At 49.0% G+C, this 21,256-nt stretch overlaps 1 protein-coding gene across 5 annotated transcripts in view; it reads left to right on the forward strand.

Moving 5' to 3' along the window:
- IGSF3 (immunoglobulin superfamily member 3) overlaps window positions 1-21,123 on the forward strand; it is a 91,434-nt gene extending 70,311 nt beyond the window's left edge. For all 5 annotated transcript variants that reach the window (XM_077842710.1, XM_077842712.1, XM_077842713.1 and 2 more), the window contains 4 exons: window positions 7,534-7,944; window positions 12,037-12,444; window positions 15,816-16,283; window positions 18,019-21,123. In XM_077842710.1, the coding sequence (XP_077698836.1) occupies window positions 7,534-7,944; window positions 12,037-12,444; window positions 15,816-16,283; window positions 18,019-18,269 (1,538 nt within the window). In that variant the 3' untranslated portion in view covers window positions 18,270-21,123. The remainder of the gene's footprint in view (window positions 1-7,533; window positions 7,945-12,036; window positions 12,445-15,815; window positions 16,284-18,018) is intronic.
- Window positions 21,124-21,256: the final 133 nt, after the last annotated feature.

Consider the following 21,256-nt stretch of genomic DNA (forward strand, 5'->3'; position numbering starts at 1 on the left):
GTTTCTTCAAACTTCTGCCACAAGATGGCTCCTAAAACTTGGGGATACTAGACTCCAAACCAGTGCTGGCTTCTCTTCTTTGTACTCTCCCTCCATTCCTTGCCTCAAAACATGGCTGCTTATCCCCGCTCTGGGGCTTTCCATAGGAGCGTCCCCTGCCAACTGCTCCCTCCACTCCTTTAAGAATACTTTGTCAAGGGCAACCCAGGTGGCTCAGTGGTTTACGCCGCCTGCAGCCCAGGGTGTGATCCTGGAGACCGAGGATCGAGTCCCACGTCGGGCTCCCTGCATGGAGCCTGCTTCTCCCTCTGCCTGTGTCTCTGCCTCTCTCTCTCCTCTCTGTGTATTCTCATGAATAAATAAATAAAACCTTAAAAAAAAAGGAAGAATATTTTGTCAAATATTCTTATTCCAAAGAATCGAAGAGAAACCCAGGGACTGTTGGCTCTCCCATGCGGGTCCATTTATCAGCCTTACACTGGTCATGTCTTCTGCTCCAAAAGGGCTCTGTGTGATCTGTGCCCCAGATCGGTTCTTGCCAGGGCCACCTGATGGCCTGACCACATCACAGGTATCTGATTCATTAAAATCTCTGGCTGGATGGCACGATCGATTGTGGATCTATTATCGACCTTTTTTTTTTTTTTTCTTTTACCTACTTCCTGTTCCATCTGCTGGTCCCCAAGGAAATCTTCCAGGAATGCCATCACTCCCATTGATCATAGAGTGTGACCCCCACGGGGCATTTAGGCAAGACTTTAAGCCAGTTCAACATATTCGATCCTTCCCTCGTAATCAATTCTTTTCTCTTTTAATTTTGAAGCAGGAAAAAAAAATTTTTTTTGAAGCAGGGCTTTGCTTCCTTCTGATTTTCTCTAGCACCAAAAACACCCTCCAATTACATATCCCTAAATACAGAAGCAATAAGGGAAATGTCAGCACTCATTTTCCAAATGTTTATGACCCTCTCTTGGTCTGGCTATTAAATATTGCACATTCAAATTGACAAAGCAATAAACAAGCTTCCAAGAGGACAGCCTCCGGTGTAGAAAGCCGACTTGTCAGTGGGTGTATTCTGCTGGGATTTTACTGATGGGTAGTCAGGATGAATATTTAATACCCTCTGGATGCTGCCAAATCCGTTTTCTCCAATTTCTTATTGCTGACCTGGCAGATGGGGAGAGCTGAGCGCTTTTTCTTTGACTTGCATGGGTCCAGGGCATGTGAGCAGTGGCTGCCCTTGTCACAGTCTGGCAAGTGACAGGCTGCCTCATCCCTAGTGGGACTGGCCCCTACTTCTAGGAGAACCTGGGGTTCTCCTCGCATGCTGTGTGCAAAAGGCTTCTTGCGCTCGGTGCTCAGAGACAGGGAGCAGGAGTGCCAGAGCCCTAGGGGAGTCCCCAGCCCGCCCCCAACTCCTCAGGCCTCGTTGTCATGGTGACGCCAGGTGCACCTGCTCACACTCCCTGCATAAGGGTCACTGCTCTGTCTGCAGACAGGGCACGTCTGGGTTACTCCTGAGTAGCTGTTTCCACTTCCAAACTTTTGCTACTTTCTCTTCGCTCCTCCCTCCCACTGCCTCGTGCAAGCACGTTTGAGCACCTACTGTGTGCCTGTTTCCATGCTGGGTGCCGCAGCTGCAGAAATAGGTGTGTCCCAGTTCCTGGGCAGAGGGAGCACAGGGAAGAGTCACAAGGTGGTGGGAGAGCCGGCCTGGGGTACGGGCGGTAGGCATTAGGAAGGAATCAGCTTGTTTTGGGGGTGGGCAGTGGGACATCTCAGGCTCGGAACAGAGTGTGCGAAGAACATTATGGAGGAAGGAAGCAGCATACATGCTTTGATATGACTGAAGCATGGGGTCAAGGAGGGGTCTGGCCCCAGGTATGTTGGCAAGGGCCAAAGGAGCCCCTGGTTATACACCGAAGCACGGAGGGTCATCATATGCACTATGTCCTATGCTTAAAAGCAAGGACAGACTAGCAGCCTGGACTTGATCCTTGGCTCTACTATTTATTAGCAGTGTGACCTTGGCCCATTTCTATAAAATTGGGAATAAGAATACTTATTTCCTAGATCTGGTGGGGAGCAAATAGTTAATGTTTATGAAGTGCTTAGAATAGTGCTCAGCACATAGAAAGTTATCTATAAGTGTATTAAATAAGAACATTCTAAGCAATCAGGAGTTCTAATCATGCTTGGATCGTATAATCCTTTTATAACAATTTAGAAGAGTCCCTTTATTGCTATTAAAATGAAATTCCTAGACAGTATAACATTCCTACTGACATAATCTTTAAAATTTGTTACAGTGCACTAATTATGGAATAAAGGATGATTGTTTTTAAAAAAAGTGGTTTGTAATAAAATGATGTATTGTAACATATCCATGGTCAGGGGCAGCTACCCTGGGCAGGCGCACTGCTTCTCTGTCCCTAGAAAAACTGACCGACCAACCGACTGTCAGGCCTGTCAGCCCCAGCAGTGCTGCTGCCCTGACGGGGTTTCCGAAATCCTGAGTTACTCTTGCAGCAATGCTGAACAATATAAAGGAAAACCTCCCTCCCTTCATTTACCTAGCATATGTTAAAACCATGCAAAAAAAAAAAAATATATATATATATATATATAGTGGTGATGGTAAAACGAAAGTTGGTTCCAGGCTCAGGGACAGCGTTTTCACCCGTATGAATGTCATTTGAAAGTCATGCAAGACATGAAGCAGAGGTGTGTTGATGGAGCTGTCCCAGACACGGGTTGGCATCAAACGCTGGCTTTAGTCCATTAAACATTTGCCCCTGCCCCTCACCCCTCACCCAATCAATGTGACAAGGAAAGACCTGCCCACAGATTTCCCTGATATCTCTTGGGGCATCACTGCCCTGTTGAAAATTGTTGTCCTGGGGAGCCACCACGGGCCCTAAGCTGGCAGCAACAAGCTCCTGTTGGTGGGCTTAGGACGCTTTCCCTGCGGGGGCCTGCGGCCAGGAAGCTCCAGTGCAGGCTGAGTGTAAGGTTGGGCAGGGATTCTAGGGGCTCAGACAGGGCATGACCAAGGGGAGAGAGAAGAGGGGGGCTCTTAGGATGCAGGAACTGTACTGTGTAGTAACTGCTTGGCTGACAGGTACCTTTGCTTTCTCCTTCTCTGAGAGGGGGTGGGACGCACATACTCACATGCACCCTCCTTCATTCATTCTTCCCCCGTAGCTTTCCCTTCCTGGCAGACTTGCTTCCCTCAACTTGACAGATGCCTGCTGCCCTGCCACTGGCCCCCTCCATGCCTCACTTTTCTGATCACTGTCACATGTCTTTAAGAAAGAACAGTCTTCTCTCTCTCTCTCTCTCTCTCTCTCTCACTCTCACTCTCACTTTCACTCACTGCCCCAAATCTCCTCACCTGCTTCCTCTGGCCTTTGCTCAGCCCCCGCACAGAAAGTGCTGTCTCCCGTGGCCCACGGCCACCTCACCACAGCACCTGTGGCTTCTCAAGCTTAGTACCCCTCAGACTTAGCTGGGGGCTCGTCAAACTGCAGGTCTCTTTGGGATGTAGTGGTCTCAGCAAGTCCCTGGGTGATGCTGATGCCTGAGGGCCACAGACAGGCCCCCTGAGAGCCTCGAGTAGGCAGGGTCTGGTCCACGCTCTGGGCAGTCCGGCGGTGGAGGCTGACCTCTGACTCTATCTGCCACCCTGACCACTTGGTTTTCTCCGAATGTGCCACCTTTGCTCACCTGTCCTTTCTTTCTTGAATGCCCTTTCTCTCGCTCCCGTGCCTGGGCAACACCTACCCACTTGGTTCTCAGGGCTGAGCTCAGACGTCACATGCTTTTTCAAGCGTGCCGTGCCTCCTGTCACAGTCAGGATTAAATACTTTTCCCTTATATATTCCCATACCTCCAAGAAAAGACCAATCACCTATTTCTTCAATTCATCCATTTATTAATTTGTTTGGCGAATGGTTGGGTCTCAGTCCCTGCCCATCAGGTGCTTATAATTTAGTAGGAAAGAAAAGGCCTTCAAAAAATTAACCTCGGGACGCCTGGTTAGCTCAGTGGTTGAGCATCTGCCTTTGGCTCAGGGTGTGATCCCAGGGGTCCTGGGATGGAGTCCCACATCGGGCTCCCCACATGGAGCCTGCTTCTCCCTCTGCCTCTCTGTGTGTCTCTCATGAATAAATAAATACAATCTTTTAAAAAAATTAAAAATCAAAATGTGAGGCAGCCTGGAAGAGCTCTAGCAGGGTGTAAAAGAACTTCACTGGTGGAAGAAAGGAGTTCTGTGTGAGGGGCACACCCACAAAGCAGAGTCCCCTGGATGGATAGGTGGCCAGTGAAGCCACGGTTCCTCCCTGCTGCTGAATTCCTCCAGATGCCTCTCACTGTCCACCACCCTGTCCTTGTTGTAACACAGCAGCCTCTCCCAGAATGCAGGACACACGATTCCACTCCACGAGAGGCCTAGGAATGGAACCCTTCAGATGCAGAAGGAAAGAGCCCTCCTCTCAAACAGGACACAGGCCTGGGAGCCTGAGATGCCCCCCACCCTATCCTGAGGCAGGAGGCAGCACAGGTGGAGCCAAAGCCGGAGGGCCTCTCTCCACAGCCTCTCTTCCTGCCCCTTCCTCCTGCTGACTCACTGTTGGGGATTAACCAAGCTTCTGTCCCCTAACAGCTTTCCTTTCACCTGTGTGCCATTGCCCTCCCTAAATATTACTTCACTCATAGGGCCCCAGGGATTCTCAGGCTTTAAGGGGTACCTGAGTTACCCAGGGATCCTGTTGGAGGCAGATTCTGAGTCAGCAGGTTGTGAGGGGTGGGTCTGGGAGTCTATATTTCTAGCAAGTTCCCAGGTGACACCCATGATGCTGCTGCTTGTCCCGGGGCCACACTCTTAGTAGCATGTTTGCCACTTGGTTTGCCAGTTCTGGATCTCATGTGGAGCTTTGAACGTGGGCCAAACCCAGAGACCCCAAAAGAAATGGAAATAGTGAATACATATTGGACGTTTATGTTCTCCTGGGTTCTGTGCTAAACTCTCTCCATAGACCATTGCATTTAGCCTACACAACACTCCTTTGAGGTTTTGTCATCAGGCAGATGAAAATTTCTACGGTCCTTAAGTGGGCTGGGCCCCCCTTCCTCTGCAGACGAGGATGGTGCAGGCAGGCTGCCCACCGCCCAGGGCAGTATCGGGACAGGACTCTTGAGATCTTCCTAATTAGGCACGGGGGGCTGCTGGCTGTCCTGCACTTCAAGGGAAGGCCCTTCCTGCCCTTGAGATGTAGAATAGGAGCTGACCCCTTGCCCACCTGTCAGGCGTGCACCAAATTTCAAAAATGCCTCTCTTTTAAGCTTTTCAATACTTCACAATATTTTGACATGGGAAGGAAAGAAAAATGGAAATGCTTTGAAACATCTCTCTTCCTTGGATTCTTGTACTCAGACCATGTGACTGAATTGAGGCTTAGTCATAGGATTTCAGTTTAACATATGCAGTTACTATAGCAATTGAGGTTTCCTTAGTAACAGTTGCAAAAATAATCTGGCCCCAATTAATAATACATTTTAAAGCTCTTTCTACTCTACACTGAACAACCCAGGTTTTTGGACAAGAACCAGATAATTCAGGTGGTATCATTTGTGCTGATATAGATATCATTTGCATGCGGTGAATTGGGTTGGAAAGGAATGAAAAGGGAGCTGGTTGTTTTCAAGTATTGTAGGAATCCGATCTGAAAAGTCGACTGGCAAGCTAATATGCATCTAGTTTGCAGAGCTTGGAAGCTTACTGGTAAACCGTGCCCTGGATTCCCAGTGTGCCCTGGAAGACTTTGTGTTTTTGAAGAAGGGAGAATGCAGGAGACTGGGCTTGTTCATAACAACAGATGAAAAGAAGGGTGGGGCATGGGACGGAGGATTGCTCTCATACTCTCATATTGGTGTGTTACTTTTTTTTTTCTTTTTTTCCTCTTCTTTTTAGAGAAGGTGAAGGGCTGAGGGAGGGGCAGAGGGAGAGAAAGAGAGAGAATCTTAAGCAGACTCCAAGCCCAGGGCTCTACGCTGGGTTTCATCTCATGCCCCAGATATCATGACCTGAGCCGAAACCAAGAGTCAGATGCTCTACCAACAGCCACCTAGGCACCCCTCGTATTGTGTTCTTGATGGTTTGAGAAGGCCTGTGAGAATGTGAAGTCGGCAGTCCTTTGGTGAAGAGTGTCCCCTGATTCACTAATGAGTTATTCATTCATAGAGTTGGAGTGTGCAAAGCTGCTTTCACTATTAGCTCCCTAGGAGGAACTCAGAGCTGCGTCTTTTTCCTTTCTTTAAACTTTTTCAGTAAGGGGAGATTGGTGGGGAGGGAGAAGCAGTGCCAAGTATAATAAGGATGAAGTGGGTTTGATCCCAGGTTACCTTCATAAGATATATTTCCTTAGACCTTGGCTTCTTGCCTCCTTAAAGGTGAGCATTGTCATTAATTAGCAGGTAGGGTGGCACTCTGCAGTCTGCCCTCCCTTCTGATTTTGGAGCAGGGCGGCCAGGGGAAGGACCCTGGAGTTAGCTCTGTTCTGTCCTGTTGCTCGCCACTTTCTTCTCAGCCTCCTCCCACTCTCTGCCCTCAGGAAGATCACCCCAGCAATCCTCTAACTACAGGCTACATACTGGCATACTCTCCCCCATGTATCACAGCAGACACTGATCAAGCACTTTCTGCAGCTCAGGCACTGTGCCAGGCTCCAGGGGTGCAACAATGAGAACCTCCACTAGGCACGACGGTGTTGTTATTCAGGGTGTCCCTAGCACTTAGCATCGGTGGGGCCACACTTGAAATGTTTGTGGAGTACAAGAGCAAAGGTTGACTTCTACCCTCAGAGCGCTCACAGACTAGGGTGGAGGAGAGACTAAGGAAAAACAGTTGCAAGATATGGAAGATACTTAGAGAGGGCTGATGCCAGTGCTGACAGGGGGCTTCTGGCCCAGTAGGATGGGAAGGAAGGACGGGGGTGGAGGGACGAGTGCACAGAAGGGCCAGAGGGGAGATGGTGGAGGACGCCAGGCAGAGAAGTCAGCTGAACAGCAACCAGAGCTCAGGGAGGAGGTGCAGAGATGCTGGAGTCGGGGTGGGGGGCTTGTGGGGTGAGTCCTGGAGATAAACCAGGACATCTGGGTGAGAGCCAGACCCTGGAGGGACTTTGTAGTGTGAAAGGAATTTTTTTTCTCCATAAACCATAAGCAGTTGGGAACCATTAAAGTTTCTAAGCAGGGAAACGATTGGGAAGATCTGAGTTTTCTAGCAAAGTCCCCTGGAGGCCACGTGACATGAGGAGAGCAGGCGGGAGACTGAGTGAGGGGTGAGGCAGGTGGAGGGAGGTTGGGGTGAGGCCGGCTCTACACCACCTCCCTCACACCGATCCCCACTTCAGAGGAGGCCTGTCCTCCTGGAGCTGGAGGCTGGAGGCTGCAGGGGAGGTCGGGGACTGGCATATGCCCAAGGGGGCAGGTGGCGGCCATTCTGCTCAAGTGGCCCTCTTTCCTCTGCAGTGACAAAGCTGCAGGTGAGCAAATCCAAGAGGACCCTCACCCTGGTGGAGAACAGGCCCATCCAGCTGAACTGCTCCGTCAAGTCCCAGACCAGCCCGAACTCCCACTTTGCAGTGCTTTGGTACGTGCATAAGCCCTCGGACGCCGATGGCAAGCTCATCCTGAAGACCACCCACAGCTCCGCCTTCGAGTTTGGCACCTACGCCGAGGACGAGGGCCTGCGGCCCAGGCTCCAGTTCGAGAGGCATGTGTCCGGGGGCCTGTTCAGCCTCACCGTGCAGAGAGCCGAGGTCAGTGACAGCGGCAGCTACTACTGCCACGTGGAGGAGTGGCTGCTGAGCCCCAACTATGCGTGGTACAAGCTGGCCGAGGAGGTTTCAGGGCGCACAGAAGTCACTGTGAAGCAGCCAGGTGAGGACACAGGGTGGAGCCGTCCTGGGCCAGCGGGCTTAGCGCAGAGAGACGGCGTGGGGGTGGCGGGCTCTGCCGGGCCAGGGCTGGGGGTGGGGGCAGGCGCACAGGCCGGGGTCCTAGCACGGCTTTGGCTGGCTTTGGCTGCGGTGCATTCTGGTGCCGAGGACAACCTCAGGAAAGCACCCTCGACTCTGCTGTTAGGGGCAGCATCTTTCTCACCAGGCAGAAGCCCAAGGGGCGGCCGTGCTGAGCGGGAGGCGGCGCGGCAGGGTCCCCGGCGGCACCTGGATCTTCTCCTGGGTTTGCAGGTGGCACCCCACATCTCGGGCTGGTGCCAGCTCCATACCCAGCGTTCTCATCTGAAAGGTGCTTTCTGGTCTCCCTCCTCTGCTTCCCCTTTCTTCCTTATCATCCGTTTCAGCCCAGGGAGTAGCCTTTCCTGTTTCCAAAGTTGACCCTCCCCCACCACCACCTGCCCACTCAGAGCCTGTGGGTGCAGCCCTCATTCTGCTGCCAGACGGACCAGGGATGGCCCCTGACTTCTGCTGGAATGTTTCAGGGGGAGGGAGCACTTCCTACCTCCACAGGACCCCATTCTGTTCCATCCACCACAGGGCAGTCCTACTTGTTGAAAAATCCCCTCCATGTAATTCCCCTCCAGATTCTACATTTGCTCCTGGAACAACCCAGAAGAAGTTTGGGTCATATATATACATATTTTGTAAGATTTTATTTATTCATGAGAGACATGCAGAAAGAGGCAGAGACACAGGCAGAGGGAGAAGCAGGCTCCTTGCAGGGAGCCCAATGTGGGACTTGATCCCTGGACCCCGGGATCATGCCCTGAGCTGAAGGCGGACGCTCAGCCACTGAGCCACCCAGGTGCCCCAGGTCCTATCTTTTCCATGTCACTCTCCCTTTTCTTGTTAAGAGCTCTAGTTCTATGAACTCCCCCCACAATGTGGCCTTAAGCTCCCTCTCCATCCCTCATTCCTGCTTAGCCTGCAGTATAAACAACCAGGCTGCCTGTCCTTCCTGATGGGCCCGGGTGCTATGTTGCCACCTCAAGTCTCATCTCCATGCCTTCATTTTTGTTGTTCTCTCTGCCTGGAATGCCTCACTCCTTCTGCTTCTCCCCTATCTTCTCTACATCCCCAAGACCTCACTCAGCACCACCTCCAGGAAGCCTTCCCTGCTTTCTCCCACATCACCAGAGGCTCCTTTTTCCTTATAAAACACCAAGTGTAACAATTCTATGTTTGCATTTCATTTCCACTCTACTTTAAGTACTTTGAGGACAGGGCTGTGTCTTTGTATTTTCAGCCACTGATATGGTACCCTGAATAAATACTGACTGAATGAGGAATGAATGGCTGCTCTCCTCGAACACCCCAGGACCTTTGTACTTATTGTTCTCTGAGCCTGGAACATGTTGACCATAGATACTCATTTATCTCATTCTTCCTCAGAGAGGTGTTCCTAGCTCATTTTAACTAAAATAGCACCCTAGTTACCCTGTACCCTCTTCCCTGTCCCCTGTGTAGCATACATCCCCACCTGGCATTCTGTTTATTTACCTCTGCATATGTAACTACAAACTGCTTATTTGTATTTATGGAAACGCATTTATTATCAGATATTATGTATAGAAGTAAATGTGTGTATATATATTTTTCACCTTTGTGTTTGCACAGCATGTCTCCCAGGAGGCCTCAGTAAATACTGGTTCAGACAGCATGTGGTACCAGGTGCAGAGGCCTGGATGTGGCCTGGCCCATGCTGATTGCAGTGGGGCTGGTCCCCTCTTTTCCCTCGGGGTGCTGTGTTGCTAAGACTGCCCCAGTGCAGGACTCTTGGTGCCTTTCGATGACACCTTTGTGACCCCTTTCTGCTGGCGCACACTGTGAGGGAAGCTCTGGTCTGTCTGTTCCCTCTTGGTTTTTCCAGAAACCTCAGGCCAGTCCTCGGGGCTTTTGAACGCGGACACTTGTCATTTGGCTCACAGATGTTCTTTTAGGTTTCTGTTTCTTCCTGTCTGTTTTCGGTTTTGGTCACTTTCTCTGCTAGAAGCACAGGATCCCCTGCCCACCTCGAGTTCCCCCCTTGGGCACCATTCATCCTTTGCCTTTGCTTGTTTGTACAGAAACTAAAAGATTCTCGGTGGATCCTAAATTTATCGAGGGAACTTCCCCATCTGAGACTACAGACTCACAGTGAGCTAACTGGGCCAACGCACAGGGCTGCACGAGTATTTGTCAAAACACATGTAGTAAGATCTCTGTGGGAATGCTAACGCTATAAACAGCAAACTCACAGGACACTGATTAAAACAACACAGCCCTCCTTCTCAGTGGAGACTTTTTTTCATTTCTTTGTTGTTTTTCTTCTTCTCCTGCTTCTAGTTCTTTTTCTCTACATACCACCCCTCTCCTTTTCCTGATGAGAAAGCATATGCTTATAGAGCTTTTGGAAAACACACGAAAAAGGAAGAAAATAATCTTTCAACCCAGAGACAACTAGAGTTAATATCTTCATACACAGACACATGTACACACGTGTATATGTATATGTGTGTTTTGGGTGACTGGTTATTTAAAATACTTTTTCTGTTAATTTTTAAAAGATTTTATTTATTTGAAAGAGACAGAGAGAAGGAATGAGAGGAGGGGCAGAGGGAGAGGGAGAGAGAATCATAAGCAAGACTCTGCACTGAGCGGGGTGCCCGACGTGGGGCTCGATCTCATGACCCTGAGATCATGACCTGAGCCAAAACCAAGAGTGGGTGGCTTTACTGACTGGCCTGTACCAGCAGGTTCTCAGCCTGGAACATGTTGACCATAGATATTCATTTATCTCATTCTTCCTCAGAGAGGTGTTCCTAGCTCATTTTAACTAAAATAGCACCCTAGTTAGAGTGGGTGGCTTTACTGACTGAGCCACCCAGGCACCCCTTTTTTTCTGTTATTTTATTTCTTTTAGACCTTTTAATTACAGAATTTACTGCATTGCATGGTAAAATATTCTGACAGTTTTGGGGTGTAAAAAAGTGATCATGCATGGCCCTCCCCCTCCTCAGGTGTCACTCCGGAGGTATCCTTGCCCATGTGCTTCTGTACTTTTACTGTTTTGTAGGGTTTTGATCCCCGTGGTCCAGATACACTCATCAGGACCTTTTATGAAATTACAGATGTGTCATCAGAGTGTGCCATCATTAGTGACACTTTTTCTCGGGAGGAGAATCTGACTGGCTGAGTTTTCAAGTCACCGGTTCCATCAGTATCAGGCTTTTCTTTACTGAAATCAGATCAGTCCTGTTCCCAACTTGAGAGAGAACCCGACAAAGTAAGAACTGCAGTTTGTAAGGGCAGCTCAGGAACACACTTAACTGTCGCTTCTGCAGGTCTTTCGTGGTGGATGGTCCAGCATATTCTAGCCATCACACTGTCAATTTTCAAGATTTGGGAGAGGGGGGCGGGGGCGGGTCTCATCATGCCCTTTCCTGCCTGGCCCCTCCTAGCCATATGCTCATGGGCTGCTGCCATTTATTTTTTTTATTTTTATATTTTTTTAAAGATCCTATTTATTTATTTATTTATTTATTTATTTATTCATTCATTCATTCATTCATTCATTCATGAGAGAAAGAGAGAGAGAGAGAGAGGCAGAGACAGAGGGAGAGGCAGAGGGAGAAGCAGGCTCCATGCAGGGAGCCCAATGTGGGACTTGATCCCAGGACTCTAGGATCACACCCTGGGCCGAAGGCAGGCACTCAACTGGCTGAGCCACCCAGGTGTTCCAGCTGCTGTCATTTAGATGTGGAGTCATCTATACTTCATGCTTGTCCTCTCCTATGCACCTGAACTGATGAGCTATAAATTGGGGGACGGCTGTTACCGTGAGCTGCTTGTAGTCCATGCACTCGGATGCGTGATCAAGGGGCTCTGAACGTGCCAGGCACCACACCTGGGAAATGTTTCTGCTAACCGAGTGTGTGCCTCCGCCCTTTGGTGTGGGGAAGGCACACACTGCGCGTGCACGCCCGTCACCTGTCGCTCCTTGCAGCTCGTATGTCTTTCCTTGCCTTTCTAGACAGCCGCCTGAAGCTCAGCCAGGCACAGGGGAATCTGTCGGTCCTGGAGACACAGCAGGTGCAGCTGGAGTGCGTGGTGCTAAACCGTACCAGCACAGCCTCCCAGCTTGTGGTGGAGTGGTTTGTGTGGAAGCCCAACCACCCGGAGAGGGAGACCGTGGCCCTCCTGAGCCGCGAGGCCACCTTCCACTATGGAGAGCAGGCGGCCAAGAACAACCTGAAGGGGCGGCTGCACTTGGAGAGTCCTTCGTCAGGCGTGTACCGGCTCTTCATCCAGAACGTGGCGGTGCAGGACAGTGGCACCTACAGCTGCCGGGTGGAGGAGTGGCTGCCCAGCCCCAGCGGCGTGTGGTACAAGCGGGCAGAAGACACAGCTGGGCAGATGGCTGTTACTGTCATGCGGCCAGGTGAGTGTTCATGTCCCCAGGCCCCTACTGCTTCGGGTATTTCCCCCTGCAAATGTCATGTGTTGTGCGCTGCACAAAATTGTGTTCATACAGTGTTTGCAGCTAAATATACGAGCACTTATATTTTGCATCTGCACTCAGAATTGCCTCAACTTTTTTCCCCCCTAGTAAATGGAAAATTGTACATCTGGCTTTGGCCTAGAGTGATTCTGTTTCTTAACCAGAATAGCATTTTTCAATTAATTCTTTTAGAACAGAGAATATTTTTTTTTTAAACAGTGCATTCTGATTCAGAGGGTGGTGGATATGCAAAAGTCTTGATACAGTGGCCATGTGGTTTCAAAAAATTAAGCATATGTATTTTCAGTGGAAAAGAATCGATTCGCATGCTTTAAATAGAAGTAGCACGCCCTAAATAGAAAAAGATGAGATTCAGTCTTTCACTTTCTAATAACATTAGTGGTACCAATGACTGTTCCGTGTGGCCTCTCTTGTCCTTGTTGCTGTTTCTAATGTATGTATATGCACATAATCACTCAGTGTAATTATGGTCATGCATTTCAACACAAGACGAAAGCAGAGGGAAGCCAGGCTCCTGGTCCTCTGCAGCATCACAGCCTCATTCATCCCAGTCATAGCAAAACGGCAGCAGTCCCCCAGAGGACAGGGAGCAGAAATGAACCTGTGGCCTGTGTCGGTGGGAATGCTTTGTCTTGTTTGCTTTCTGCACATCCCAGTGTTCCTATGTGTGGTCTGTTGGAAGCATTTGTCACATTTCCACATCTCACTAGAGTGGCTCTCTTTTGTTGGCGGGACCCAGCTGTGCTGACCCCATGCGTCATGGAACACGCTTCAGGAGTGAATACACCCTTTGTTACAGGAAAGGGGCATTATCTCACTGCTCTGTGTCTTGCCTAAGCTGGACGGGAAATCACCTCTGCATTGAGTTACTCATTTCCCATGAGCTTTTGTTTTTTTTTTCTTTTTACTGGGGCTAGAAACTGCTGCATGTCTTCCCCCTGAGGCAAAATTGTAGAGAGGTGGCAGCTGAACACTCTCCTCCCCCAACACCCACCCATTTGCACATCCCAACCCCGGGGCTCAGGGGCAGACAGATACGTATGGAGTGCCAGCTGCATTCCAGCGTAACGTACAGGGGAGAGGCAGAGGCAAACCTCTTTTTACGGCTTATCCTTGAAACAGGAAATAGTGCTAAAGTCTGCATAGGGACATGGTTTGGTCAATTCTAGAAGAGGACAGACATGGGCAACCAAATTAGATGTGTTAAAGGGAAGGAGGGGGTGTGGGCCGGTGGACATTAGTTTCATTAAAAAAAAAACCTCGTATTGAGTCATTACTGCAGACAAGGCACTGGAAGGGGCCAGGAAATTTAAATTTAAATGCTTAAATTATAAGCATCAGGGGCACCCAGGTGATGCAGTCAGTTAAGCGCTGACCCTTGGTTTCAGCCCAGGTCATGATCTCAGGGTTGCTAGATCAAGCCCCAGGTCGGGCTCTGCGCTCTGTGCCACGTCTGCTGGAGATTCTCTCTCCCTCTGCCCCTTCTGCTCATGCTCTCACTCTCACTCTCTCTCAAATAAACAAATCTTTAGATTGTAAGCATTCAGATGAGAAGAAAACAAAGGGAGAGTTGATGGGGAAGAGGCCCCTCTGAGGAACTAAATGTCTGTGGTCTCTGATCATCTTGCCATTTTGAGTGCATTGCGTCTTGTTGGCCTGCTGCTGGGAGCTTTAGGACACTAGTGTGACAGACTCTGCAGGGCCAAGGTGCCCTAGACTGCCCCTTGATTGGCAGTGTTTCTCTCTGATGGCTCTGAGGTTACAGTCAGCCGTGCTCTCTGGAAGGATAAGCCAATGAGTCAAGGAGTGTGGGTTGCCTATGACTGGATATCCTGTGGCCTGCCACCTTGCCCTCCAGCATGTTCTCTGCCATGGCAACCTGGCCCAGGCGCCATTCCTGCCACTTGTAGCCAGAACCTGAGCCTTCCTGTACCAGCAGTGCACACTGAGATTCTAGATGGGCCATGGGGGAGTGTGGAGGGGCCTTGGCAAAGCCCCCACAAAGGTGGGGGGACCTCCAGCTTTATGTGCACCTGTGAACAACATTAAGCCAATTCATTGAAAACCCGGACAATACTTGGGAGATGCTCCTGTTTGGTCTCCATCCAAGCAGAATCTGATTTGGTATCACTACTTTTGTTGCTGTTGTGTTGGCATCTTTCATGAGCATTTCATAAACAGAACCAAACAGGCCATTTAGGAGGTAGGGAATGAATTATTTTTCTAGTACCTACCTCAGTGAGCCAAAAAAAAAAAAAAGAAAAAGAAAAAAAAAGAAAGGCAGCAGCAAAACAAAGGAACAGATTATGGCTCCCTGGTGATGTCTGTGACTGTGACTCACCTGCTTGGGTACCTCTCGCTGGCTGTTTTGTGTCTCCCATTTCAGTTGGGAGGATGCTGTCTGTGTCCCCTTTCTGGGGGGTTCTGTGCTCAAGGTGAGGGGCCCTTTCAGGATTGTTTCCTGTTCTTGGGCTTCAGTCCTTGGAGAATACTTACCTCCTCAGATTCACTGTGGCATAGGTAACAGTCCACATACACACAGTTTAAGCTCAAAAGCTGCTGAGGAGTGAATTAGTTTCCTGGGGCTGCCATCACAAATTAGCACAAACTTGGTAGCTTAAAACAACAATTTATTCTCTGATGGTTCTGGAGGCTAGAAGTCTAGAAGCAAGCTGTCAGCAGTGCCAGGCTCCCCTAAAGCTTCTAGGGAAGAATCCTTCCTTACCTCCTCCAGCTTCTCATGACCCCAAGCATCCCCTTGGCTTGTGGCTGCATTGCTTCAGTCTCTGCCTCTGTATCCACTCATCCTTCTCTCTGTGCATCCCCTTGTCTTCTCATCAGGACACCAGGCATTGGGTTGGGGCCCACCCTAAATCCAGTAGGAGTCCATTACATCTGCAAAGGCCCTATTTCCAATTAAGGTCACATTCTGAAGTTCCAGATAGATGTCAGCCACTGCAAGAGGTTACAGTGAAAATAAATGGCCCTTCTCATAAGGAGCCATGGCACCAGCTTTCTGCAGAAATTTCATGCACATATAAACAGATACATGGGTCCAAATAAAATACATTTTTTTCTGCATACAGTGACTTTAGGGTACACAGTGTTCTTTCTCAACTCCTCTTCCACACCTCCCTGCACACAGCACCCACCCCCTTACTCCTTTCACTGTGTATGTGTCATATATTACTATGTAACTATCATGTGTTGGGAGATGGACATTCAGGTTATTTGGAGCAAAGGAATGAAAAACACCTCTTCTTCCTTTTTTTGCCCTTCGTCTCCCCCAGATGCTGCCCTGCAGGTGGACACAGTGGTCCCCAATGCCACAGTGTCCGAGAAAGCAGCTTTCCAGCTGGACTGTAGCATTGTTTCTCGGTCAAGTCAGGACTCCCGCTTTGCTGTGGCCTGGTACTCTCTGAGGACTAGAGCTGGAGGAGAAAGGGACGGCCTGGGCCTGGGAGAGCAGGAGGAGGAAGGGGATGAGGAAGAAGAGGAGGACCCAACGGAGCGGATGGCCCTGCTGAGCGTGGGCCCGGATGCAGTCTTTGGCCCAGAAGGCAGCCCCTGGGAGGGCAGGCTTCGCTTTCAGAGGCTCTCCCCCTTGCTCTACCGGCTCACAGTGCTGCAGGCGAGCCCCCGGGATACAGGCAACTACTCCTGCCGTGTGGAGGAGTGGCTGCCCAGCCCTCAGAAGGAGTGGTACCGGCTGACGGAAGAGGAGTCGGCCCCCATCGGCATCCGAGTCCTGGACACAAGTGAGTTTTCCCAAGTTACAGGGGAAGGATGTCCCTGTTGGTTCCAACTGTTGGTTCCAATAGTCTGGAAGAATAAGATCAGACATGGAGTATGGGTTAAGACACATTTTCCCCACCTGTCATGGGCATTTTGGCTTTGATGTACCAATTCATACGTTGACACTTGAGGATAGGAGTTAAAGTGATAACATACCATGTGATCTTCATAATCAATTTGAGGTTCCACCAGATTCTATGCTAGTGAGATCTCATTACCCAAGTATATTGGTAGGTGTTACTGTGTCACTCTCTAGAATATCCCACCTAGTTGCCCTTTAGCCAGTTAGCGTATTTTAGACTCCTAAGAAGGAAACAAAAAAAAGGAGCCCAAGCACATCACTGCTCTGTTTCCTCCCATATTCCGGGCTCATATGTGCATTTTGGAGGGCGACTTAGAGGTTTAGGTGGATTTTGCATGGTTGTCTAGGAAGACCAGTGATGCTGCAGGGCACTGCCCCCCACCAGCTGCTGCTCCAGAGAGGTCCCAAGCTCAGACTTCTCATCAGATCAAGGGACTCTGTGGCCAGAGACTGGAAGAAATAATCACTGACCTGAATAATTCGTTCCAACAAGGCACTCTTTTAGTTGCCCTTCTGTCAAAGTGTGGGATCGAGCAAACTGAAGATGGCATTTGTAATAGTAGAATCGGCTTAAATGCAGAAATAACAAAATCTGCTAGAAATTGTAACTTATTTTCTGTTTCAGCCAAAACATTTTACCAGGTAATTTTGATTTGAGTCTTTTAGTTTTGTCAGCTTTTTCTTTTCTTTGACTACCTCCTATTTAGTAGATGGAACCATATGAAATTGAGGCTTTGTAAGTCAAAAGTGAGTGACTATCAGCAATTTTATATATTTTGGAAATCTAATAAGTGCATGTTGAATTTTCTTAAGAATAGTGAGCAACAGCTATGCAGTAGAAAGGAAAGTAGAGAATAGCCTATATCCTACTCAGACACTCGCCCCCCCCCCCCAACAATCTACTGAATAACCCAAAAGTGCAAGCAAGGGTGTTCAGACCACAATTTATCTGCCCACTGTGGATATCCTTATTTATTAATAAGCTTTGTAGAACACAGAGGTCACCCAGCAGCCTTATTTTTCCAGAGAAAATGGGCCCCTGCTAAGGTCTACACCAGAGCAGACCTCGACTGGGTATGGGGTGGGTGGGCAGGGGGTGAGTTTCATTCTCTTGCATATCCAGGAATAAGTAGCACTGAATTCTATGCAACCACAGACACACTGTGGACATTTGTAAATAGCCTGTGATGGCATTTCAACTGATAACATTAAGCAAGTAAGCATCACTTCCGGTAAAACTGCTCTCAGAAGCTGGGAGGGAGAGTATATGTGACATCCCAAAGAAGGACATTTGGAGCAGAAGCAAGTGCAAAAGGACATGTCAGATGTCACCAGGCAGGAGTCACAGACCCAAGCGGAGTCAGCTTCCCCATCTAGATGCAATTGGGCCCACAGTCAACAAACTACATTTTATTACATGGCTCTCCAAGCAGCAGTACTAGCTCCCAGTGGGAAATGAGTCTCCAGCTATGAACTGGAAGAGGCACTGCTGTGAGAATGAGGCTATGATCGGGGAGGGTGCTCTTCCCTCCCTTGGGCAGCATCAGGGGAAAGACAGGGTGGGCTGGGTGAGGTCTTCTGGGAACAGAGCCCTCACTGTCATGCCTCTGTTTCAGGTTCTACCCTGCAGTCCATCATCTGCTCCAATGACGCGCTTTTCTACTTCGTCTTCTTCTACCCTTTCCCCATCTTCGGCATCCTCGTCATCACCATCCTGCTGGTGCGCTTCAAGAGCCGGAACTCAAGCAAGAACTCGGATGGGAAGAACGGGGTACCCCTGTTATGGATCAAGGAACCACACCTCAACTACTCTCCCACTTGCCTGGAGCCTCCTGTGCTCAGTATCCACCCAGGAGCCATAGACTAAGGGGACCCCAGTGGACCTCAGCCATGGAGGAGCTGAGACTCTCCCTGCCTTTTGCTCTGTGATCGCACAGCAGACGCGGGCCCCAAACTCTGGAGCGCCTTCCCTGCCGCTGAAAACTTTCAAGACTTGAGAAGGGTTCAAAGTCCCTGATGGGTCACAGAGACAGACTGCCTCTAGGTGGCAGTCTTGGTTGCTTGGCCGTCTTGGAGCAGTTGTCCTTACCCTGCAGAGTTAGGCTTCTTGTTTTTGTTTCTGGTAATGTAGCAAGTAGCTCCAAATGCCACATCTACTCTCCCAATTTATATAGTATTCTCTGGTAGATGTTACAGGGATTCTCATTCTTTGTAATGGACTCTTTTTAGATCCCTTTGGTTTTACCCTTTTTGGATCCGTAACGGTACGGATGAACTTCTCTTAATACACCACCAATGGCAAAAGGAAGGATGAACTTTCTGGAGCAAAGGAGTCTCTTCCAAGACTTACTGTTTTTGCACACTTGAAAACACTGCCTGTGGATCAGAACCCACCCAAACGTTTTTTTTTGTTTGTTTGTTTTGTTTTGTTTTTTACTTTCTTAATGAGACTTGAAAATGATGCGTCGTGCGGGCCCAATTTGTATCTTTTCCTTCAGCTGGAGTTGTTGGAACCACTTTGTAGTCAAGATAAAAGTGTTGAATTTTGCTTCAAAGAATTGTGTATGTACAGGAGAAATCCTGCATAACCCCATTAGGAGTAGATGGTGCCCGACTAGCTGGTCAGGGAGGAAAAAAAATAGCTTCATCCCAAGCTTGCCAAAACAACAACAACAACTTTGTTGGAGAATAAGTCAAAAGCTCCAAACAGCTCACCGTTTGCCAGCTGAAGTGGGCAGAGGGCTGCTTTTAGCAGCTACTCACTTTCATACTGATCAAAGCCAATGATTTGTGAAGGAAGGGGAAAAAGGCTAGTTGTTGGCTTGATCTGTTCTGTAGGAGCTTGATCTGTGAGTGGGTGGGCTTCTATTTTAAGGTGCTTTGCCAAACTTTTAAGGGAAAGTGGCCAGTGAGCCTGCAAAGGGGACAGTGCTGAGCTGAACCACCAAGGCCAAAGCAGCTACCCCATATACCGTATGGGCATGGGGTGGGCTGCCACCTAAGTTCCTGCAAGGGTCTGTGGTGGGACAGGTTGGTTCCCAGAGCCTGACCTTGGAGACCAGACGAGGAATAACTGGTTTCAGATTTTCCTCAAAGGTAACAATTTCTAACTCACCATTTCCCTCCCCCTGTGTCTTACTGCTATGAGAATTATCTGCCCAGGAGAGGTCCAGACACAGCCCAGTTGTAACCCATTCCAATGACCCAGTCTCAGTGCAGAATCATCCCATGCCTGTGTGGGCTTTTGCCCTTTGCCTTCTTAGATCTTGTTTATGGTTTTAGGTGATTTGATTGTTCATTGTTATGGTGGCTTTTCATTCGAATGCCCGCTCATTAAGCCCAACAAGGCCAGCGTCACCCTACTGCTTTACACTATGGGGCAACATGCTTGGCTCCCCCGGGGCACAGTGGTTGTGTGGGTTACAGGTGTTTCCTTGTGCTCGCTCCATGGGAGAAGTGTTTACACCCAGGAGCTCCTATATTTTGCCTGGCTGAGAGCCCACCACCTCCTTTCCTCTTGAACTTGCATCTTAAATTCCAAGGGAATTCCCAGTTTCAAAAAATCCACCAGGGATTCTGGAGCTAAGTCTAACCAGAGAGCTTATTGTCTCTCCTGAGACTGAACGGACCCCATGGGAAGCCATGCAGGTGCTGATCCGTTTGGGGGTATGCTGTGCCACAGCTGAGGGAGAGCCAGGTGACCCACAGGCTTTTGTAGACCTGCCTCTTTTTCCTCCCCCCTATACCAGTAGTCTCCAGTGAGACTGTGTTGTAGGCACCACCACCTTCATCTCCCCTGTTGCCTGATATGCTCATTCCCATTTATTACGTATGCTGCATCAACGCTCTGGAGGTACAGAGTCCACTGGCTCAGCAGTGAGGGAAAAAGGCAGTCCTTTGCCCTATTTCTTCATTTACGACATGTGGACGTTCTGTGGGAAATTGGCCCTCAATGTATAGCCTGAGTCAACAAGGGAAGATGGCTTACTTTGCTCTGCATGAAAGGAAAGATTCCAGAGGGGTGGCTGCAACTGGAGGTGTAACAACTTGAATTGACTCTGCATTGGCTCTCAGCTATAGAAAAGTAGGTAAATGCATGGAATTAGATAGGCGAAGCAGTTGCAGGAGATTGGAAAGGAAGAAACCGAAACCAGTATTTTAATAATTGGGTTTTTTTTTCTTCCCTATGTATTTTCTCTGGGGCTGAGGGATGCGTATCCATCAAAGGGTGATCTTTTCAGCTTTGTATGAAAATCACAGGACCTTCTCGGCCATTTCAATGGAAACTGGTGTCAGATGAGTGGTAATGGTGCCCTCCAGCTGCTGGGAGATCTCATTGCGCATGGCCTCCCTGAACTCTAGGCCATGGACCAGGAGAGGAAGAACACCAGCTGTTCTCTTGACCTATCTGCAAGCTACAATGTTGCATTAATGAAAAAACTACACTGTGCTAGGCCCATTCCAGGACATGGATATGACCACACCCTCGCTCATCAGGGTGTCTCTATAGCAGGTTTTCATATTCTTTTCAAACAATGGTTTCTCTGCGTTTATTGTTGAAAAAAAAAAAAAATACAGGGTAAGAAAACTACCCATGCATGATGTAGAGAGCTGTTGATCTGTTTTTGTTTGTTTTTTTAAAAGGAAAACTATTTGTAAAATGTTGCACTAAAATGTTTTATATACACTTCAGAGACCTGTAGTAAATTATGTTGAAAATATGGCTGTTTACAGTTACTGGAGCCCACTGCATTTCTTTTTCTTCCCTTCCTTAACTGGCCTTTCTCCTCTGTGAAACTGTGCCCCCTGGGGCGGGGTGGGGGTGGGGGGGCTTGGAGTTCTGCCTCTGGCATT

The sequence above is a fragment of the Canis aureus genome, chromosome 12 (genome assembly GCF_053574225.1).
Source record: "Canis aureus isolate CA01 chromosome 12, VMU_Caureus_v.1.0, whole genome shotgun sequence".
In the NCBI taxonomy this organism is placed as follows: Eukaryota; Metazoa; Chordata; class Mammalia; order Carnivora; family Canidae; genus Canis; species Canis aureus.